This window comes from Panthera pardus, unplaced genomic scaffold (assembly GCF_024362965.1).
Source record: "Panthera pardus isolate Hobbes unplaced genomic scaffold, ASM2436296v1 HiC_scaffold_21, whole genome shotgun sequence".
NCBI lineage: Eukaryota > Metazoa > Chordata > Mammalia > Carnivora > Felidae > Panthera > Panthera pardus.
In genome coordinates, this window is record NW_026526777.1 from 65,830,402 (window position 1) to 65,854,309 (window position 23,908).

Here is a 23,908-nt window from a genome sequence, read left to right on the forward strand (position 1 = left end):
TATTCTGTGCCATTTTTCGACATGGACCTGTGTTACATAGTGAGGAGCGCAGGTGTTGTTGAAGGGGATTTTCCTGTTAAAACCATCATGTTGGGCAGCCTTTTGGCCTTGTCTTCTGTTTCCAATGTCCTTTGAAGCCATGTAAAACTAAGCAGATTATTACCTGGTTTGGCAAATGCCTTCAGCGTAAAGCAGACTTGTGTGTTATGCTTAGTTCTGGTAAGTTCCCAATTTCATTTATTTTTTTTTGGCCTGAAAATTCTTGACTCTTTTACAAGCTCAGCAATGCATTTAATAAGATTTGTGAAAATATCTTACCTGCAGTGTTTAATTGTACTTGCTAAGAAGGTCTTTTTAGGTACCTAGACTACCGTATTACTTTTTTTGATACTTTTCTGTATTCTGTTACACATTTCTCCCTGTTCTAAAGTGTAAGTAAGGGAATCCTATAATTTATTCTCCAAACTGGACACTTTTGAGAGCAAAAGAGTTACTTAGTTAATAATATTAATTTTTTGAACTATTTTCTGGCAAATCCATTTATATTAGTGACTTGCAAAAGAGTCGTAATCCAAATAACCTTCAGAAGTATTTTCGTACCAAAAGAATCCATGTACAACAAAGAAAAAAATTAAAATCTTTTTATGTTGTGTCTCAGAACATTCAAGTAGAATAAACAGAGGGGAGCCCCGGGGGGGCTCAGTGGATTAAGCGTCCGACTTCAGCTCAGGTCATGATGTCAGGGCTCGTGAGTTCAAGCCCACATTGGGCTCTGCGCTGACAGCACGGAGCCTGCTTGGGATTCTCTCTCTCCTTCTCTCTGCCCCTCTCCCATCTTTCTCTCTCTCTCTCTCTCTCTCTCAAAATAAAGACTAAAAAATATAAGCAGAATAATGATTCTCGATTCACCTATTTTAACCATCTTCAGCAAATCTATGCATATTATCCTATCAATGGCGTCTTTCTGAAGACTATAATTTTTTCTAGTATTAACTTAGAGCTACAGTGTTTTTCTTCTTCACTTCCCTCACTGCCTACCTTGTACATGTGTGTGCCCATGTGTGTTAACATATAAAGCTCTGTGTTTCTATCACTATAGCTTCTATTTCTCTTGGGAGATTATCACAGTCTGGTTGAAAATAATTAAGAATTTATGTGCACCACGACCAAATACAAGTCCTTTTCGGCAGAATACGTGTCTAACTCAGTAAGAATATTGTGTGTGAGCTTTTAAAAGATCTTCCCCCTGCCCCCCCCCCCCCAAATAAAATAATAAAAGATCTCCCCCAGATGAATTTCCAGAGCACAGTTCTGGAATTTCAAAATTTAATCCTTGATGCTGTTTGTCTCTTGCTGTCTAATATTCATGCTGCTCCTTCTTTGCTTCTGCAGAAATGTGTTTTCAGGGTCCTGCCTGTCTGTAAGCTTTGTTTCATTTAATATTCGCAATTCATCACAAGCTTCCCAGGCTGCGATTTTTGTGTTTCGTTGGGTGAGCACCTGATAACAGGCTTACAACTCATTTTGAACAAAGTACAATTAAAATGTAAAAGACCTATTTCCAAAACTCCAGTGCCTTCTTGTAGGACACTGAAGCAGACTTCCGCAGTATACTTCAAGTTAAAAACTGTCCATTGTCAGCAATATTCTATCATTTAAGCTAGTTCTTTAGACTCCCAAATTTCCCAAATCCGACTGGTGACAGGCGGCAGAGAAAGACCTGATCATCCCCCTAATGAAATAGGTGTTTATTTCACATAAGATCGATCACAAAATTTTTCTTAAGTTCAGTGACTCTGTATGTGTAAACCTTGCAGATTGTGACAACCACAGCTTGTATTTCTCTGGGGAGAAACAGAGGTGTGTTTGAGCACAGTTACGAATTATGTATGTCCGGTAACCGGTTACAAGTGCATTTCTGCACATGTCTGCCCAGGTAGCGAGAATGCTAAGGCTTCAGGTAGGAGCCCCATCCCCTGCACGTGGACCATGAAGGCAGAGAGTGAACGTCTGTCCAATTCTTCCCATCTTGTCATTTAAAGTCTTAATAATAGGGGCGCCTGGGTGGCTCAGTTGGTTGAGCGTCTGACTTCGGCTCAGGTCATGATCTCGTGGTTCGTGAGTTTGAGCCCCGTGTCGGGCTCTGTGCTGACAGCTCGGAGCCTGGAGCCTGCTTCCGATTCTGCGTCTCCCTCCCTCTCTGCCTCTCCCCCACTCTGTCTCTCAAAAATAAATAAACATTTAAAAGATGTAAAAATAAATAAATAACAATAAAGTCTTAATAATAACATGTTTTCAGAAAATGAAAACTCCAGGACAACAGAAACTGGGCAGGATGCGGGATAATGGGCATACACTGAGACTCTTCTGGGCACCTCTGAACCTGTGGTCAGCCTTGCAGAGCAGGGGGCATGTCTGTCTGCATTTGTCATCCCAGGACCAGCAGAGAGCCTACATGTATCTTCAGTTCTTAGTAAATACTTGTTGGGTGAGTTCCCTCCAAGTAAGCCTATCCGTCCAAATAAGACTTTCTGTGTGTGTTAAAGGAATGGGGACAGGGAAGTCTTGGGCTTTGTAACAAGACCCTCCAAAATCACCACATCGGAAGCTGTTTCCTCTGCTGATATTAACTGTAAACAGTAGTTGCCTTGATATTGAACTCGACTCTACAACCTGGTCTTATCAGCCTTTTGAACCTATACGTTCTGCTGAGACCCAACATTTTTGCTCTAGAGACCTTCATCCTATGCAGTGTCAATCTAAGGAAACCATGGGATCATAACCTAGACGCATTTACAGACTGGCCTGACTTGACTTGGCCACAGTCTTGATTTTAAACTGAGGGCATCTTGGTGGCTCTGACTGTTCCTCTTTGGGGACTGTTGTACACATTCCTCAAGGCGGGGCTGACGGTAACCTTGGTGGAAATGTCTCTCCCGTGAGCTGTCCTTGAAGATCGTGGGCTGTGCGCACACAAGTAGGCCATGGCTTGTCCTCTGGAATGCTTTGGGAGCCTGGAAGAACAGGGGGACTGGGAGCCCTGTGCTCAGCACACACTCAGTCCAAGGGGTCTCGTTGTGACGGTGGCCCCTTATGAGGAAAAAGAAAAGGTATTTTGGAAGTTACAGAATTAGGAAGCTTGGCCAGGTGGGGGGAGACTTCTTTTGAGGGAGAGGTACTCTTCTGGTATTTATTTAAATATTCATAGAAGGGCAGCTCTGTGCTGGATACTGTTAGGTCCTAGATGTGACGAGAGAAGAGAAGTGACCGCTGCCCAATTTATACAGCTCTTCAAGAAGAAGGCATCCTTGGTGGTGTTGGGACCGTCAATCTCACCCATGGAGACTGCTTCATAGCATTTCAAAGTAACGCTGTGATGTTCCAAAATTTTTTTTAGAAGTGGGGAGATGAAAAGAAGTGGCATTGGAAGACGTGATTAACTCCTAGTTTGCAAGCTTCTTGTCTCTGGCAGGACTTTGAGAAACTGCCCAAGGAAGGATCTTGTAGGATATCAGTGATTTGAGTCTGAACTCAAAACCACATTTGTCCCGTGTAAGAAATGAATAGCCATTTGTGATGAGACCCATCAACTTAAAAGACATAGATACTGTGCCACAATAGCTTTTTTTTCAAGCAGAATAATTATCACTGGAGAGCTCGAATCAGCTTTCTTAATTCTTTTTCAAGAAATGTGCAATTTCTTCATGTGTCATTCCCTATTAAAATTTTGCAGACTCTCTCTTAAGTTATTAAATGTATGCATTGTGGCCTCTGTGTAACATCTCTTCTCAGACATGTACCGGTGATGAAACCATTCTTAAACTTAATTTCCTTTTAATTCTTTCCAATTAGTAGGCACTGCCTCTGTGCCAAGAGCCAGTCCAGTTGGTATATTTCGTGAGGACTGCGGGATGATGTTTCCGTAAACCACACGTGATGCCCAGAAGGCGTTCTAACAGAGTTGCCCTCATCATCTCCTTGAAGTTGGTTGTACATGATTTCAAAAGAAGTTTGTCCCTGGGCAGTTGTGGCACACGTGTTTAACAACCATCTTTCAAGTTCTCCCCAGCTGGTGACTGGTTAGTGGTCTGCAAATAACAAGAACCATATTGGACGAGTGCCTTCACAAAATTCCATGGGCCGTGTTTGGTCACTCTTATTGGCAGGCCTATCATAGGAAAAGCAACATGGGAAAGCTTTTGAGCCACAGATGCCAAAAACTGTTAGTTGAAATCTAAGAATGATGAAGTGTTACCAAAAAAAGGAAGTGGTGCTTTTGTGCATCAAAGGACACCAACAAGAGATGGAAAAACAACCCACAGAGTGGGAGGAAGCATTTGCAAATCGTATATCTAATATAGGATTCGTATCCAGAATATATAAAGAGCTCCTACAATTCAACAACAAAAATGCAGTTCACTGCAACAATGAATAGACCTTTTCTGTTGCAAAGAAGATACACAGATGGCCGATAAGCACATGAAAGGATGTGTTCTACATCATTAGCCACTAGCGAAATGTAAACAAAACCACAATGAAATACCACCTCCCATCCGTTAGGAAGGCTGTTATTAAAGAAGCAGAAATAAATGTTGGCAAAGATGTGGAGAATTTGGAACTCGGACTCAGGGCTGGTGAGACTGTAAAATTGTACAGCCACTCTGGAAAATAGTTTGGCAGTTCCTTGGAACCTTAAAAATAGAATTGCCATATTGTCCAGCAGTTCCCCTCCTAGATACATACTCAAAAGCATGGAAAGGAGGGGCGCCCGGGTGACTCAGTCAGTTAAATGTCCAGCTCTTGATTTTGGCTCAGGTCATGATCTCACGGTTGTGAGATCAGCCCTAGATCAGGCTCTGCGCTGAGTATGGAGCCTGCTTAAGATTCTCTCTCTCCCTCTGCCTTTCCCTGCTCACATGCTCGCTCTCTCTCTCTCCCAAAAAAAAAAAAAAAAAAACATTGAAAGCAGCAACTTAAAACAGATACTTGCACAGCCATATTCACAGCAGGGTCCTTCACAATAACCAACAGGTGGGAACTTCCCAGGTGTCCATCAGTGGATGAGTGGAAAATGAAATGCGGTGTGTCCGTGCAATGCAATATTATTCAGCTGAACTATGTACTTAAAACGACTAAAATAGTAAAGTTATGTTGCGTGTGTCTTACTACAATAAAAAAGAAGAAAAGGGAAGGCAGGTGATTTCCAAGGACACAAAGTCCCTGAGAGTTGCTAGAACCATCAGACTTTTCCTGTTTTGTTTTGTTTTTTGTTTTGCTTTGCTTTGCTTTGGTGGGGATGACTGGTGGGTTAGTGAAGGCAGCTGGGTGTTAAAGAATTTCCATAGGATTAAACAGCATTCTAGGCTAAGTGTCTGGGATGAGCCACAGTACAGGAGAGGCACAAAAGTCCACACTTACTCAAGGAGTCGTGAGTAGTGGGATGGTCAGAGTCTACCGGCCGGAAGGTGTCTGGGATATTTCGCAGCCTCCTCCTCCCTCTGTCCAGCACCAGGTCCAAAGCTGCCGACTCTTCTTCGCTGTCACCCTTTATATGATAAGGAGGAGGCCACCCAGACTGTCCATCAATGAAATAACAAGTGGTTTGGAACCATGGTCGTGCTGGTCTGCCGCCCATCGGGCCAGCACCCAAGTCCGCCATCTTGGTGAATAATGGACTTTGTGGCGATGGTGTTCCTTCTGGAGCTGCTTTCAGTATCCACAGCCAAGTGTTTGCAAGGCCGTTGGTCAGGAGCAGGGGAGAGGGGTGGGAGGAGAGAGCAGTGAATGCCTCCTCGTGACCTTGAAGCTCCATGCTCATGACTCGAAAGAAAAGCCACAGCACAGGGAGAGATGTGAGCTCCGTATCACTGGAGAGAGCACGTTTGATCATCTGATCCGTCCTCCCAAGAACTGGGCTGAACCCTTTCTGACAGCGTGGTATTCTATGCCGCAGGCCTCGAATAGCGAGCCAGCTTCGGTCCTGTCTCTTTGAAGGTTATCCTGCAACACAAGGGCAGCGCACGGGTACGCAGTCTGATCGAGCAGAGAGAGATTGGACTTCCCCGCCCGTGGTGTGCACAAGATCAAAACACGGTCAAGGGAATGCAAATGAGGTGACCACTCAGGGCTCATATGTGCATTTTCTCTGTTTGTTTTATTTTGATGGCAAGCAAGCATAGGATTGGCTAAATTGAACTCTGGAGACTGGAGGTCATCATGAGTGTCACCTAGTGTTACCATTAAGCCTGGACCCTTTGGCTAATGCCATTTAACCTCTTTCTAGCCTTTCCAAGGAATGTGGTGCAAGAGGGACTCACCTGGGTTTCCAGAAATTAAAAGCCCCGTAAGGCACCCAGGACCCACACTGCTCTGTCATCTTAGGGTTTTGCATAGAGAATTGGTAAAAAAAAAAAAAAAAAAAAAAAAAAAAAGTAGACGAAACCCTTCCAGATGCTTCCCTGCCACTTTTTGGTAAACACAGTCCTTTTGAAAGGGCTCTAAATACACTTGCAGATTTTCAAAGCCCGGATTGCACACAGTTGTAACATCAACACTGAAGGGCAGTCAGAGACTGGACGTAGAGGTGCCATCAAGATGCCCCATCAGACGTGCACTTCGTACACGTTTCTTCCCTGAAACAGACATTACAACTCATGGAAAAGCATGGGGACATTCCTAAAACGTAGATGTATTTCTCAGGGGACACAGCCAGTGGGGAGTGGTGTAGCAGGAAGGCAGGGGGAGAGATTTGAGAGAAGGCACCAGGCGAGAGTAGGATTTCGTTATGTCCAAGAATTCCATTTGTAACCTTCGTGTATTTTCTTTTTGAGAATTTATTTATTTATTTGCTTGTTTGTTTAAAGTTTACTTATTTATTTCTTTTGAGACAGAGGGAGAGAGAGAATCCCAAGCAGGCTCCATACTGTCAGCATGGAGCCCGACGCGGGACTCACACTCAGGAACCGTGAGATCATGACCTGAGCCGAAGTCAGACGCTCAACCGACCGAGCCACCGAGGCGGCCCTCTTTTTGAGGATTCTTGAAAAATCCATGGAGAAGAGGGGCGTCTGGGTGGTTCGGTCGGTTGAGCGTCCGACTTCGGCTCAGGTCATGATCTCACAGCTCATGAGTTTGAGCCCCGCTTTGGCCTCTGTGCTGATAGCTCAGAGTCTGGAGCCTGCTTCAGATTCTGTCTCTGTCTCTCTCCCTCTCTGCCCTTCCCTGCTCATGCTCTGTCTCTCTCTCTTTCAAAAGTAAACATTAAAAAAAAATAAATTTAAAAATCCACGGAGAAGGACAGGAGCGAGCAGGTATCGGGGGGAGGGGCTCTGGGTCACCATGGCAACATGACTCTTGCCGCCACCTCTGTCACCCATCAGCGCCTGACTCCCTTTTGGATTACCGCAAAGATCTCTGACCTTGGAATTAACGGACGCTCACAAACCTGAAGATGACCTACACTTGAAGGACAGCAAAGCTTCCACACAGTACTATGAGCTCATCTTCACCCGGAGAATGTGTAATGGGTTATAGTGCAACATAACTTATCCTCCCCCTTTACACTGTGGCAGCGGCTCTATAAAACGTGACTGGACTGTAGAAATGTCTAAGCATCGATAATTAATAATGGCTGTGGCCCAATGAATTTTTTACAGTTTACAGCGTTGTCTTAGTTTCAGATGTTCACAATACGGTGATTCAACAACTGTATATATTACTCAACGCTCACTGTGATAAGTGGACTCCTAATCCCCATCCCGTTTCACCCCGCCCCCCTATTTTACCACCCCTCTGGTAACCACCTGTTTGTTCTCTAGCGTTAAGAGTGTGTTTCTTGGTTTGCCTCTTTTTTTTCTTGTTCATGTGTTTTGTGTCTTAAATTCCACCTGTGAATGAAATCAGACGGTATTTCTCTTTGACTTGTTTTGCTCAGCATTATACTGTCTAGCTCCATCTGTGTCCTTGCAAATGGCAAGATTTCATTCCTTGCATAAAAGGCTGAGTAATGTTCCGTTGTGTATATATAACACCTCTTCTTTACCCATCTATCAGCGGACACTCAGGCTGCTTTTATCATCTGTGAGGCCATGTGAATTTTTAAAAGTTAAGTGAAACTTCGAATAATGTGAGAAATGTCAGAATAGTATTTATGTTCCAAACTGCAGTAATAGGGGTGCCTGGGTCAAGTGTCCGACTTTCGCTCAGGTCACGATCTCGTGATCCGTGGGTGTGAGCCCCGCGTCGGGCTCTGTGCTGACAGCTCGGAGCCTGGAGCCTGCTTCGGATACAGTCTCCCTCTCTTTCTCTGCCTTCCCCTGCTCTCGCTTCTCTCTCTCTCTCTCTCTCTCTCAAAAACAAAGAAACGTCAAAAAAATTTTTAACTGCAGTAATAATAGAAACATTATTATTCCTCTTAATCTGGTCCTGCAGGTAGATTAATTACTGAGTGTGCATCTATTACAGATCCGTCTGCATGGTTAGTAAGTGTAGAGGATCTCGTTACCGACTCATTAAGCACCTCTTGGTAGCATCTTAGACTTCATTAGCATACACAATTTTGGGCAATTCAGGGGAAACCTTGGGGCCCGTTTTCTATATGTAAGGTCTGCTAATTTGCCTTCTACGTTATTGTTTTTAGTTTTTCTTTTCTTTTTTCATCAAAGTGATGACATTCTTAGCTCCTGATCATGCTAAACTAAGTAAAATATATATATATATATGTGTGTGTGTGTATATATATATATATGTATGTATGTGTCTATGTGTGTGTGTGTGTGTGTGTATATATATATATATATATATATATATATATGATCTTTTCCCTTCTGTGCTAGAGCTAATAAGTCATTAACCATTAACATTGTCCAAGTTACTGGAAAGGAAGGTCAAAATAAAAAGAAAGGTCAACATAAAAGCACAGCTTTTACCCTCAGCGTTGCAGGATCTTACCGAAAAGAGCTGGCTGGAATTAGCCACACTGTGGGGATTGGGGGTGCAATCCTTGAACCACCAAGTCTGCCCCAGACTTCTGACACCTCGTACGAGTTTGAAGCGTTCCTGAAACCACCCTCGAGTTTGCTGATTCAGTAGGAGGACTCACAGCCTCACTGAAAGTACTCACAGCTGTGATTCATCACAGAGAAAGGACACGGATCAAAACCAGCCCGAGGAAGAGGCACAGAGTGGTCCAAACACAAAGCTTCTGTTGTTCTGTCTGTGCAAAGTGTGTGATCCTCCCGGTGCCAGTGTGTGACATACACGCGAGTATTACCACCCAGAAAGCTTACTTGAGCCTTGGTGTGCAGAGTTTTTTGGGGGACTACCTTACATAGCATGATTGATGGATGGATGGATGGATATCCCACATGGTTGTGCTCAGTCTACGGGTTGACTGGTCCTGCATAGCCCAAAGCCCCTGACCTAAATCACACGGTTGATCTCTCTGGTGTGGTCAGCTCCCACCTTAAACAAATACCCTTCTAACAGGAATGACATAGATTACCTCCCAGAGGCTGAGGACAAAGTCTAGACCTTTTTGAGCAAAGCCCTATTCTTCACTACTCATACTAAGGGAGGCTTGGTATGAGTTTGCACGACCAACTAAACGTTTGAGGAGCAATGGAAGGAGTAGGGAATATTTCCAAGCCAGAGAACCTTTAAGGAGGATATGATAAATGTCTTTTAAACTGTAAAGGGCCAAGGTGTGCACAAGAATTAGTCTTACCCTGTGTGCTCACAGAGAACAGAGTGAGTGCCCATGGTTAGAAGCATAAGGAAGATTTAAGTTCAGTACAGGAGAGAGCTTTCTAATAATGGAGGCTATTCAAAGATATTACATAGCATACCCCGGGAGTTGGTAAGTTCTCAGTCATTAAGAACATTCTGGCAGAAAGCAGATCACCTGCTATCATGGCAGTTCTTTTATCGGAAAATGCAGTGACCCCTGAGAATCCTTCCAACTGTGATATTCTGTGGTTCTAAAATTATTTCTCAGCTTCATTCAGGAGTGTGTCCTAGAATCGGCAGACTTTCAATACTGTGATTCTCATTGCATGAATCACCTTTAAAGTATCTTCTGTCATCCCTGTGTGCTATGGTCTTGGAAGGAATGTATGTTTTCCTGAGCAGAACTTAGGATATTTAGAGCAATTCAGATTCTACTAATTCTGAGTGGCCAATAACTGAGACTGGATGGAGATTTTTCCTTGCTCTAGAGGAGAAGGCCTGAGTTGTTAAGCAAGTGAGTAATTAAAAACAAACAAACAAACAAACAACAAAAAAACAAAAAAAAACGAAAACTTTCTATGGAACACTTTAGTTTATAAAAGTGAATCCATGTATTATAACCAGGTTACTCATTGCAAGTATGTCTTATTAGGTAAATCTGAAGCAGTTAAGTTAGAATTTTAACTTGAACGTTCTGATAGCTATATAAGTAAATTATATCACATACTTCTCTTAAAATATTTTAATGAGACTATTCACTGCTTATAGCTTATCTTTCATTCTTTTTTTTTAACTTTTTTTAAAAAAAATTTTTAATGTTTATTTATTTTTGAGAGAGAGACACGCACAGAGTGCAAGTGGAGGAGGGGAAGAGAGAGAGAGAGACATACACACAGAATCTGAAGCAGGATCCGGGCTCTGAGCTGTCAGCACAGAGCCCGACGCAGAGCTTGAATCCATGAACCGCAAGGTCATGACCTGAGCCGAAGTCAGACACTTAACCAACTGAGCATCCAGGTGCCCCTTATTCTGTTTTTAAATTTTTTTTAATATTTATTTATTTTTGACAGAGAGACAGAGTGCAAGTGGGGGAGGGGCAGAGAGAGAGGGAGACACAGAATCCGAAACAGGCTCCAGGCTCCGAGCTGTCAGCACAGAGCCCAATGTGGGGCTCGAGCTCACGAACCGTGAGATCATGACCTGAGCCGAAGTCGGATGCTTAACCGACTGAGCCACGCAGGCGCCCCTACAGCTGGTCTTTCTCATGAAGCAGGCCGACCTCCTGTGAATTTTATCTTATTCAGATAAATGGAACACTGACATCCAGGTTCCACTGGACTCACGCAGCCCAGATTTCCTTAGACTTTGTCTTCCTCTGAGAACAGTGGCAACTATTCAGGTCAGAAAGCAGCTTTCATTGGCCCCAACCCATACCTGCAATGCGAAACCTTTAGCTTACGTGAACTGGCTTTCCACCCATATATTTTCCAAATGGATGCCCATCACGTGCCTAGTCTGTCAGGGGCAATACTGCTTCACATAGGCCCCCTGTGGGCCACCGTCCCGTCTTTCTTGCTTCTCGTTGGGCACTGCCCCCAGAGTTCTGGAGCCACCATGGTGCCAGCCTTGGATAAGCAGGATGGCCTGGGGAAGGAGGCATCGCTCCCGTGTGTTACTCTGTGTCAGAAGCCTTCCAAAATGGCGCCGTTTGTGCCTCAGGGCTCTCCAGTGTCTAACAAAGAATTCTGTGAGCGAACAGTTAGATTAACCTTGTCCACTCCCAGTTGGTTACAGTTTTAGGACCTCCACCCACAGGCAGTTTTAGGTTAAGCAAGGCACACACCCACATCACGTGTATACCGGCTGGATCACAGAGGCTGGCCCTTCAGCTGGCAACGGGTGGTTCTCCGCGGGGTCCTTCCCCGAGCTCCCCCCGACGAGGGAACTCTCCATCTCTCACATGGCTAAATGCCCAGTGCTTCCAGAAGCTCCTCTAACACACGTGCCGGAAATAGGGGCTGGTTTTGCCGGTGCTTTATTATACAAGCCAGAGCCCCTGTCACTGAAGGAGGTTTGCCCCATTTTGCACTCCGCTCCCCAGCGTCCCACAGTGAGACCTGCTCACACTGTTTGCGGGACAAATGGCGTCATGCCCAAACCACAGCAACTTCACGTTATTCCTTTTGAAAATGCATTAGGATAGCTTGGTCTGTACCAAGCTGTTGGTTCTTCTGTGGCACCAGGATCCGGATCGTTCATGCCTTGAGAGGTTGGCACCCTTGAGGGGAACATTGCTGAGTGAAGGCCGTCCCTGCAGAGCAGACGGCTTCCCCAAAGAGGAGGCGCGAAAAGTCTCCTCCCAAAAGCGTGCAGGTCTGTGAAGCAGTCGTGAGAAGGGAGTCAGCAACACGCTTACAAATAAATAAACTCGAGGGAAGTGCTTTTCCCCTGTGGATGTATGTATTTCAATCTGTCAACTCAACAGTGTCAAGAAGGCATGTCCTTGGGACCTAGAAGACAGAGGCACGAGAATTGCCCTCACCCAGTGGGGCTGGTGTCCTCTGCTCAACCCTCTTTCTAATGGGGTGAAAACAAAAACAAAGACAAAAACACAGATGTGGTCCACATTGGGCCATGGATGCTGATGTCTTGGGACCCTGGTCCCCAATACTTAGGCTGGCCTCAGGAGGTCACTCACTAGCGACCCATTAGGTGACAGTAAGAAAGGATGTTCACAGACCAGTAGGATGTAAATAGGAAGGAGGCAGGGTCAGTGGGAGAGAGAGTGGAAAATTCCATTTGTGTCCAGACTCGGCCCAAATTCACGATTTTAATCTGCCTCTTCTCTTCCTTTCTGTTCGTGCTTCCTTTTCACTCTCCTCTCTCCTCCTGGTGGCCAGTGGGTAAATGCAGGGGTCTGGGGCCTGGGGGCAGAGCTGGGAGGTCAGAACCCTTGGAGCTGGCCTGAGACCTAGCAACTCTTGCCCAGTGGGTCAAGCTGTCGGCCTGAGGCTCTACAACACATTCTGGCAGGTTACAGGTAAAGTGGATAGAAAGGGGGATGCTTTCCGGAATGCAGTGTGGCTCCAGGGTCATATCCTTAAGAATGTGAGTGATGGGGCAACTGGGAGATCTGTCGGTTGAGCGTCCAACTCTAATTTCAGCTGAGGTCAGAATTCCAGGGTCGTGGGATTGAGCCCCGCTTCCGGCCCCATGCTGAGCATGGAGTGTTGCACTCTCTTGCTCTCTCTCTCTCTAAAAAACAGAATGCGAGGGTTGCCAACGTGGGTTTTTGTGTTTTTTTTTTGGCATTTAAATGTTCACTGTTACCTTGATCTGGGTCTCTGACACCCACCTGAATTCCGTGTGCGTGGTCTCCATTCTTCAATACCGATGGTGTATCACTTAAAGGAAAACACTGTCATGTTTCTGGAGGAAAGCAGGCCTGCATGGGGCAGCGTGGGTAGCCGTGTGCCCGTGTTTCTGGTGTCTATGTCTGCTGTGAGTCTTGCCGCCCACAGGGCTCTCTCTCTTGCAGATTGTCCCGGAGCTTAATTAGTCTTCTGGATTAACTAAGCTCCTTTCTTTCCACGCTTCATTAAGAACTGACATGAGGGAAAAGGCACAGTCTCTTCTTGCTTGATTCTGAGCCCTCTCGGTGTGGGTGCTGAAGGGCCCCCACGCACGTTACCAGTGGACACCTGTGGTGTCTCTCTCACGGGAAGCAGGGCGTGAAAGAAGGTCGTCCTGTGGTGCTGTCGTCAGGCTGCCCGACGTGGTGAGTCAGAGCTGGCCGTCTCTGTCTCCTTCAGAAGGACGTGGTTCACAGATGCCCCACTTTCTGCCTCCAGGGTTCCTCCCCACCTTTCTGGAAAAGGAGTATATTTAACACTGCTCAGGAAAGGCATGGCCTTTTTCTTGTGAAATTCTCGGGCTGACACTGCAGCGTGATGCGGGTATCGTATTTCATCAGAGGACCTATACCCCTCACCAGTTGGGAGGGTTGCCCCTCTGGAGGGTCAACGAATAATGAGCTATGGATTCTGGACCACCCTTTCAGAAAGGAATTCAGAGTTTTGTTGGGTGTTTTAGGGACCTCAACAAATAAACACCACGTAGGGGAATCCCAGCCAAGGAGACAGACGGTGCTGTCACTGTGGAGGTGTGGGAGTCACAGTGACTGGGGACGCCCCTCAGGCTGGAGGGCGCTTTCCTTATCGTGTGTAGTATTAGATGTCCTTGTGTCATTGGCTTTAACGATGATGTCACAATGCGTTTTACCCGCGTGTGTCCCTCACTGGATACAGTGTGACCTCGCACCTGTATGGTACCCGATGTGCTCGGTACCATGTCTCCTGAACGGGCCGCTGCAGATAACAGGCCCAGCCTCACAGCCCCTTCAGAAGGACGGGCTCTGCTTCTGGATGAAACGGGAGGTGATCCGGGCAGTTGCCCATAATGTGTCCTGGTGCTCGAGTGAGCCTATAGCTCAGGATTTGTCCCTCGCCGGTTTCCATCATGCTGACTTCCGCTCTCCCCTTGCGAAACATCTCAACTAAAAGACAACGCAGAATGTCCACTCAGGAAGAGATCGTTGAATAGTAAGGAAATCGCGACCCACCTTCACGCTCAGCTTGCTGACTCTTTGGTGCCGTGTCTGGGATGAGACCGCGTTATGTTGTTACTCTAGAACACAGGTCAAAAATAACACCCTTTTTTTCTGTAAAGGAGCAGAGAGTAAACATTTGTGGCTTGATGGGCCACTCGGGCTCCATCGCCACTACTCGACTCTGCTGTTGCAGCACGAGAACAGCGAGAGGCAATATGTTAACAAACAGGTGTGGCTGTGTTCCGATAAAACTTTATTTACAAAAACAGGTGGTGGGCTGGATTTGGCCTGCAGGCCCTGCCCTAGGGGACCACCTGCTCATCATGCTCTTTTTGAATTATTACCATTACCATTTGTTCACTCTCCCATTCTTTTGTCCAATAAAAGGTCGGTTTATTTTTTAAAGGAAGACATCATTCCAAAACCCATTTTAAAAGGTGTGTGCAGGGGCGCCTGGGTGGCTCAGTCAGTTAAGCCTCCGACTTCAGCTCAGGTCATGATCTTGCGGTTCATGGGTTCAAGCCCCGCGTTGGGCTCTGTGCTGACAGCTCGGAGCCTGGAGCCTGCTTTGGATTCTGTGTCTCCCTCTCTCTTTCTGCCTCTCCCCCGCTCGTGCTCTGTCTCTGTCTCTCTCTCAAAAATAAATAACCATTGAAAAGAAATAGAAAATAAAAGATGTATGCCCCACACGGCACGGGGCGGAAAGGAGGTGAATATGTGTGCCAGGCACATGGGGGCTTGGAAGACTGGCCCAGGCCTTCCCCAGACTGCAGTCGGCTCCTGCCTCCCACCCACGCCATCCTGCACAGCAAGGACCCCTCCCACATGGCCCCTAAGTCCCCCATCCAGCCTGGAGCTAGGCCTTGGGGGCCACTGGCCCTGCACCTGTGCGTTTCCCTTCCTCCTGCCTCAGCCGTAACACAGAGACGTAGACTGAGTCCATGCTGACTCTTGCCCTGGAAACTCTTTTGAATCTTTTTATTTTCCTACCCCAGCCACCAAGTTAAATCTGCAGTTTTCAGCCTTTAGTACCCTGCCCCTTCTTTCACCTTCCCTCCCCAACTTAACTGTCTTTGTTCCAAGTTAAAAGATCATCACGAGGCAGAAGAGAACCCAAGCTTTATAGCCACCATTTTTCATTCCCATAAGGATATGTTTTAGAGTCTAGAGAGGCCCGTGTGAAAGAGTCTTGCCAGCAGTTTTACTGGCTTTCCTCGAGGAGAGCTAAAACGCCGGTTGCCAAGCAACGTGCCCCGGCTTCTTCTGACAGTGTGGACTTGGGGAAAAAAATCATCCTACGATTGACTGATGAAGGGGGAGCCGGGTGGAAATGCACAGGGCAGACAGTGTGATGTAACCGTGTTCTGCCTGCTCCTCCTGGCCCCTCTTCCTGAGGACGGACACGCGGTCACACGCAGGAGGGAGCGTGCCCTCAGCAGAGCATGACGGTTAGCAGGCATTCACACCAGGGGACTTTGTGGGACACGTGATCCTCATCAGCTGCAGGTTCCGTGTTTACGAATCACTTTCAAACTCAGCTCGAGTGGCGCCTTTGCTGTCGTTTGCGGACGTGCACAGCGGCCCAAACGTGGGGTGGCTTGATGTGCCGTCCCCAGCTGAGATGGGACAAGCCAGCCCTCTGCCTCCTCGTCTCGCCTCTCTTCTTGTAAACAAGGCTCCTCTTCAGAGTCCTGTTTGGTGCCACGTTGTTTGTATCTGTGTGCTTTTTGTTGGTGGTTTCACTGCCGAAAAGGCCCCCAAGCACAGTGCTGTGGGGGTGGCCCGGCGTTCGTTGGTGCGAGAAGGCAGTGACGTGCCTTATGGAGAAAATATGTATCTTCAAGAAGCCTCGTTCAGGTATGAGTTGTAGTGCCGTTTGGCATGAATTCAGTGTTAATGAGTCAACAATCTGGTACATCCAGAAAGAGGAAGAGGGAATTCACTGGCCTGTGCATCAGGCTGCTTCAGAAAGAGTAAGGTAACATCTAAAATGCATGATGAAACTACAGATAAATGGCTCTCTTTATGGATTCATAAGATGATCGATCAAATTAAAAACAAAAACAAAAACAAAAAAACATCAGGGCGCCTGGGTGACTCCCTTGGTTGAGCGTCCAACTTTGGCTCAGGTCATGATCTCACCGCTAGTGGGTTCAAACTCCGCGTCGAGCTCTGTGCTGACAGCTCAGAGCCTGGAGCCTGCTTCAGAGTCTGTGTCTCCCTCTCTCTCTGCCCCTCCCCTGCTCATGCTCTGTCTCTGCCTCTCTCTCTCCCTCAAAAATAAAAACATGAAAAATAAATAAATAATTTAAAAATTTCAAAAAAAAAAAAAAAAGCATAGTGGACAATATTGTGAGGCTGAAAAAGCCAAAGAAATTTACGTTCTTATTACCTAGGGTCAGAAAAATAGACCCTCAGCTAGTGTTTTGTTCTAAAGAAATAGTGTGCGTAGTTCATCATTTGTAAGGAATGTGTATTAAATCAGGTGTTCTAAACAGAAACACGTGAAACGAGGTTATGTATCGATCGATTCATTGACGGGAAACTGACCAGTGGCTCCGAGGAACCGTTCCCGTCTGGACTCACTGCTTCAGGGTTCACAGAGACTTAATAGACCACAACCACCTTGGACAGTAAGAATTGACTGCAGCGGTCACGACTTCGCCCTGATGGGATGTGTCTTCCACTCGAAGACACAGTGAAGACAAAACCCTAGACTTAGGCAGGTGCAGGGTCTCCGCGGAGAGTGTGTGCCGGGGGTGGGACCCGACCGCCCGTCTGGCTGTCAGCTCTGGTGGCATCCGTGACCTGCCTGCTGGACACATTTTGAAGGCAGATGAGTGTTTGCAGCGAGGCCTCGATCCTTCTGCACACCCCCTTCCCTGTCTCAGTCCGTTGAGGCCGCTCTGACAAAACAACCACAGACGGAGGGCCTCAAACAGCAGACATGTATGTCTCAGAGCTTTGAAGGCTGGAGGTTCAACAAGGTGTTAGCAGGTCTGGTGTCCGGTGAGGCAGCTTCCTGGTTCATAGACGGCTGCCTTCTGGTGACAGCCTCCGATGGTGGAAGGAGCGAGCGAACTCCCCTGGAAGTCCCCCTTATAAGAGCGCTGTTCTCGTCGATGACAGCACTGCCCTTGTGACTGGTCACCTCCCGAAGGCCCCCCCCCCCCCGATAGCATCACTTTGGGGGTTAGCTTGCTTGCATTCAGTCTGCAACATTCTCCTTCCACGACTTTCATCATTGACGATTTCGGCTGAAGGAAAACCCTGATGCGTTTTTTTTAATTGCCCTGGAACTGAGCCAGAGTGAGCCTGGCGTCCCGAACTGACACCTTAATTGGTTCCAGATGGAAAAGGCAAACTCTGGCTCTCACCCCGCAGTCTTCCTCCCCGAAGGCCCCATGCAGGTCACGTGTGAAAGGGTTTCCCTGTTTCCAAGGCCTGATCTCTGCTGACGGCAGCCTGCCTCTCACACTGGGTCTGCCGAGCTGGACGGTCCCTCTCCAGGGAGCTCTGCGGGAGGGTGGCCAGCTGACAGCCTGGTGGGCACACGGACTTGAGGACGAGCCCCCGGAACCTGGCATTCTGAACACAACGCACAGCTATGCACACAGGGCACGGGAGACACAGAGGCTGCCTCTGCCTTCGGGATCAGGGAAGCTTCCAGAGGTGAAATGACATCTGGCAGCAGTTGAGAGGACAGGGCTGATGATGACGTAAGCAGAAGCCTTTTAAGAGCGAGGCAGGGAGACTGTTGGGACACGTGCAGGAATGGAAACACAGGCACCATCGCTCCAGGTCAGTTTTGGAAGAGCCTGCAACCACCATCTGTAAAGTCCTGAGCCTCATTATCACCACTCAGGGCCCTGGCCCCACACGGCACCTGCAGAGTCCCCAGAGGAGGCCTTTCTAGAAAGGTCTGCGTTCTGTGGCCGACGGATTGAGTGCTCGGGCCCATGTCTGTTTCTCCACTCGTGATCGGGAACACAGACACCTTCTCCTGCATTGCCGCCACGTGCAGGCACGAGAGGAAGAGACAGATGGTGATAAAGTGCTTGCCACTCTCGCAAACAAACTGGGTACGTTGCAGGCACACGGATCTAACACGCAGGTTCGTGGCTGGCAAACCACTTTGCCTTGCAGGGACCGCTCGCGCGCAGACACTTGCAAAGAAGGGCTGTGTGTGCACGCGGCCTGCCGAATCAGTCACAGAGCCGTCTTCTCCCTTCCTCCAGTTCCTATCCCCAGGTCCCGTCGTGCACAGCGCCCGGTGGGCACACACAGACGCACGGGCGTACCCAGGAGCGGGACACGAGTGCCAAGGGAGGTGTGTCACGTGGATTCCATCCTTGGGGTTAGAAGCCCTTGCTCGCCTGCCCGCTACAAACAGCCGTGTGCTAGAAAATGATGTTAATTAGTACGCCCTTTTTTTTAAAAATGGGGGGAAAAAAAAACCCTGCTGCCCACAACAAAAAAGCCACGAGGAGGCCCGCGGTCCTACCCTGACAGCCAACGTGAAGCATGACCCACTAATGCAGCCTTAATTCACTTTGTTTGGCAGAGAGAGCAAACTCACCATGCTGCTGCGAGAGTCCCTGGGGAACGTGAACTGTCGCACCACCATGATCGCGCACATCTCGGCGGCCGCCGGCAACTACGCAGAGACCCTGTCCACCATCCAGATCGCCTCGAGAGTCTTGAGGATGAAGAAAAAGAAGACGAAGGTAGGGAGCTCCCAGGGGGTGCAGCGGGTGTAGATGCTTTGGGAGCCCTACCCTGGAGCCGAGCCGGTATTCCTAATTCCCGAGCACCGGGGCGGGGGTGGGGGGGCAGGCGATGCTGACGATGGTCGGGTGGGGGGGGAGGATGATGAAGTCCGTGCCCCCTAGCCCCGCCAGCTGCTAGTCATCCAGCCTGGACCCCTAACTGGGAGCACTAGGCCCACGTCAGGCATCTGGGTAGGATGGGAAACACTCCGTGTCTCCCTCCCTGCCCTGGTCCCACGTAGATGGAGACCCTGTCCTGCGACTGGCTGAGCCCATCTTTGGATTAGTGCTTTGCTCACGTGGTGCTACTTCTCCCACATTTCCAGGAATCATTTATGGGCTCCTGGGCTTTGCCACGTTAATACAGTGGTTTCTGGTGGATGCGAGGAGCCTGGCAGAAACTACCAGCCTTGCTTTCTCGGGCAGAGGCAAAGCCAGGACCCTGGTGGCATGACCAGAATGTGGCAGAAAGCCATCACAACTGTGGTCGCCAGGCCAGCTGGTGAAGCGGGAAGCTTTTTCCTTTTTGTGTCTTTCTGTGTATGGCGGGGAGTGGGGGGGGGGTAAAAACGGGCTTTTACAACCTGTGTGACGCAGGGTACCACAGACGGCTGGGGTATGCCACGGTAGTGACCTGTCTGCCCTCAGGAGGTCACCCGGGGCCCGGGCTGGTCACCTGTCCTGAGCAGGCTCTGTTCCCCAGCGTGCCACATGGGCCGTTCTCACTAGAGGCCACGGTGTGGCAAGCTGGGGCATGCTGGCCTGATGCACCACGAGGAACAGCCTGACGCAGGGAGGGGAACCGGGGTGGCCTGGGGGGCCTGTTCGGAGCCGCTGTGGGCTCGCCGGGAGGCCCGCCCCCGCTAACCTCCCCGTTCTCATCTTCAGTACACGTCAAGCTCGTCCGGTGGGGAGAGCTCCTGTGAGGAAGGCAGGATGCGAAGGCCCACCCAGCTGAGACCCTTCCACGCCAGGGCCGCGGGGGACCCGGACTTCCCCATCCCCCCGCTGTCCAGCGACCCCGACTACTCCTCGAGCAGCGAGCAGTCCTGCGACACGGTCATCTACATCGGGCCCAACGGCACGGCCCTCTCCGACAAAGAGCTCACCGACAACGAGGGCCCCCCAGACTTTGTCCCCATCGTGCCCGCCCTGCAGAAGGCACGGGGCGACGGCCGGCCCCCAGAGGCCGGAGGGGCTGCGGCCGGCAAGTCGGAAAGGGACTGTCTGAAGTGCAACACGTTTGCCGAGCTGCAGGAGAGGCTGGACTGTATCGACGGCAGCGAGGAGCCCAGTCAGTTTCCTTTCGAAGAGCTGCCGGTCCAGTTTGGGGCCCAGCAAGCGGGCAAGGGTCCCCCGTTAAGCCAGGCGGCTGGGGCCAACCCACTCTGTGAGTCTGAGAAGGAAGAGGCCGGGTCCGACGGGCAGCTGACTGATAGAGAAGGCACCGACCCTCCCGCCTCCAAGATGCAGAGGAATCACTCGCCCGGCCCCACCCCGGCTCTGCCCGGCAGCCCCAGCCCTGCCTCGCCCAGGAGCATCCCGGGCGGCGGCGGCGGCCAGCACGCTGCTTCCCAGCTCACGCAGAGCCCCAGCCTCCAGAGCAGCCGAGAAAGCCTGAACTCCTGTGGCTTCGTGGAAGGCAAGCCCAGGCCGATGGGGTCCCCGCGGCTGGGCATCGCCAGCCTGTCCAAGACCTCCGAGTACAAGCCGGCCAGCTCTCCCTCCCAGAGGTGCAAAGTCTACACCCAGAAGGGTGTCCTGCCCTCTCCTGCCCCCCTGCCTCCCTTGAGCAAGGACGCCTGCACGGTATCCAGCGAGTCCCTGCTGCAGCCTGAGCTGCGGACCCCCCCAGTTGGAATGAGCCCCCAGGTTCTGAAGAAGTCCATGTCCGCTGGGAGCCAAGGGTTCCCCGAAAGCCCGGTCGATGACGAGCACCAGGGGGCCACCTCTCCAGACCCCAAGAAGGAGGTCCTGAGCACCACGACGGTGACGGTGCAGCAGCCCCTGGAGCTGAACGGCGAGGACGAGCTGGTGTTCACGCTGGTGGAGGAGCTGACCATCAGCGGCGTCCTGGACGGCGGCCGCCCCACCAGCATCATCAGCTTCAACAGCGACTGCTCCGTGCAGGCCCTGGCCTCGGGCTCCCGGCCCGTCAGCATCATCGGCAGCATCAGCGAGGATCTCGAGTGCTACTCCAGCGTGGCCCCCGTGTCCGAGGTCAGCATCACGCAGTTCCTGCCCCTCCCGAAGCTGACCCTGGACGAGAAGGCCCGCGAGGCCGGGAGCCAACGTTCCTCCATCAGCTCCTGGCTGAGCGAGGTGAGCGCCGGCAGCGATGGCGAGCAGTCCTGCCACAGTTTCATCGCCCAGACGTGCTTCGGGCACGGGGAGGCCATGGCCGATCCTCCGGCCTCGGAGCTGGGCGGCGGCATCCAGAGCAGCCCCGTGGTGTGCCGGGAGAAGCCCGAGGCGGGCCCCGACGGTTTGCTCATCCTGTCTGACGTGGGGGAGGACTCTTTCGACAAGGCGACCCCCATCCAGGGCTGCAAGATATCCACGCTGGGCAAGGCCATGGTCACCATCTCCAACACAGCAGACCTGAGCAGCTGCGAAGGGTACATCCCCATGAAGACCAACATCACAGTCTACCCCTGCATTGCCGTGAGCCCCCGGCCCGTCCAAGGGCCCGAGGCGTCCATCGCCCCCGGGGTGAGCTCAGCGCCCAGAGCAGCCCAGCCCCAGGACAGCCGGGAAACCGGTGCGAAGACAGAGATGAGATTTGAGGACCCTTGGCTAAAACGGGAAGAGGAGGTAAAGAAAGAGAGCGCCTATCCCGGTGAAGAAGGGGCCGGCCGTGAGGCCGCCACAGGCCCCCCCGCAAAGCCTGAGGCCAGAGCAGAGCAGGACAGGAAGGCCAGCCCTGGGGACAGGCTGAGCAGCAGCAGCGGTGAGGTGTCCGCTTCCCCAGGGAGCGACAACCTCAGGAGGGTTGCGGATGGCTGTGAGATGGCCCTGCCCGGTGTGGCCGCCCAGAGCCCCGTGCACCCCAACAGAGGCCTGAAGTCCAGCAGCCTTCCCAGGGCTTTCCAGAAGGCCAGCCGGCAGGAGGAGCCGGGCAGTCCGTTCTACCACTGCGCCGCGGAGACCAACGGGCTGGGCAGCGCCCAGGGCGCGTCGCCCTGCAAGGCGGCCTTGGAGAGGAAGGCGGCGTCGCCCAAGCACTGTATGCTGGCCCGGCCCAAAGGGACGCCCCCTCTGCCGCCCGTCCGCAAGTCCAGCCTGGACCAGAAGAACCGGGCCAGCCCCCAGCACAGCGCCTGCAGCAGCGGCACCAGCAGCCCGTCGCACCCCGCGGCGCCCCTCCTGGCCCCGTTCCCGGATGAGGCCGGCGGCCAGGCCAAGGAGGCCAGCAGCAGCAGCCGGCTGTTCAGCGCCAAGCTGGAGCAGCTGGCCAGCAGGACCAACTCCCTCGGCAGGGCCACCGTCAGCCACTACGAGTGCCTGTCGCTGGAGAGGGCCGAGAGCCTGTGCGCGGGGAGCTGGCGGGCGCACGCGGGCAAGGACAGCACGATGCCCCGCGCGGGGAGGAGCCCGGGCCGCGGGGGCGCCGGGGCCTCGCCCACCGCCCTGGGCCCCGCGCCGCCTGCCGCCGCCGCCGGCGCCCCCGGCGCCGTCGCGTCGCCCAAGGCCGGCACGTGCAAGATCTCGGCGGTGAGCAAGCTCCTGCTGGCCAGCCCCAAGGCGCGCAGCCTGGCCACCGCCACCACCAAGACGCTCAGCTTCTCCACCAAGTCCCTGCCGCAGGCGGTGGGCCAGAGCCCGGGGCTGGCGGCCAGCGCCAAGCCCACGTCCTGGTCCACGCAGTCCCTCAGCCGCAGCCGGGGCGCCGGGCCCGCCGGCAAGCCGCCGCCGCGCGCCGTCAACGGGCGCATCTCCGAGCTGCTGCAGGGCGGCGCGGGCGGGCGCGCGGGGGGCGACGAGCGGCCGGCCGCGCCCCCGCTGCCCTCGCCCTACAGCAAGGTGACGCCGCCGCGCCGGCCGCACCGCTGCAGCAGCGGCCACGGCAGCGACAACAGCAGCGTGCTGAGCGGCGAGCTGCCGCCCGCCATGGGCAAGACGGCCCTGTTCTACCACAGCGGCGGCAGCAGCGGCTACGAGAGCGTGCCGCGCGACAGCGAGGCCACCGGCAGCGCGTCCTCCGCGCACGACTCCACGAGCGACAACAGCAGCTCCGTGGGCGGCCGCTGCCGCAGCCTCAAGGCCCCGAAGAAGCGCTCCAACTCAGGTAGGCACCGGGCGGGCGCGGGCAGGACCCCGGGCCCCCCTTCCTCCCTCCCCGCCCCCACTGACCGCCTGCGCCCTCAGGCCTCCACGGGGCCACGGCCGCGTTAGGTGTCGCTGTGGGAACCCACTGCCAGACTTTGGCGCGCCGGGGGCATCCAGCCCGTGGGCACCTGCTTGCGCGGCCCTCCGGAGTCCCCGAGACCCAGGCTTGTCTGCTCTGGGAGTGACGGTGCCGCCGCTCAGGGCTTTCGGAGGGGTCAGGTCAGAGCCACCAGCCTCATGGCCTGGCAGCTACAGACACCAAAACTTGGGGCTGGTGGCCTTAGACCCTGGCAGCCGCTCCCTGGAAGCAGGATGAAGCGCACTGATCTCCTTGGCCGCGCGATGGGGAGGCCCTTCCTCTGTCCCCCCCACCCCCACCCCCAGACACACTCGTGGACAGTCGTGTGTATACAGTCACCATGGGGCCTGAACACACGCACAGTACACCTGCACAACACACACACACACACACACA

The 23,908-nt window shown here is 51.6% G+C and overlaps 1 protein-coding gene across 4 annotated transcripts in view; it reads left to right on the forward strand.

The window, feature by feature from the left end:
- The window catches only part of KIF26B (kinesin family member 26B), a 464,452-nt gene that overhangs the window by 425,387 nt on the left and 15,157 nt on the right, over positions 1-23,908 (forward strand). For all 4 annotated transcript variants that reach the window (XM_053909412.1, XM_053909415.1, XM_053909413.1 and 1 more), the window contains 2 exons: positions 18,900-19,062; positions 19,993-23,392. In XM_053909412.1, the coding sequence (XP_053765387.1) occupies positions 18,900-19,062; positions 19,993-23,392 (3,563 nt within the window). The remainder of the gene's footprint in view (positions 1-18,899; positions 19,063-19,992; positions 23,393-23,908) is intronic.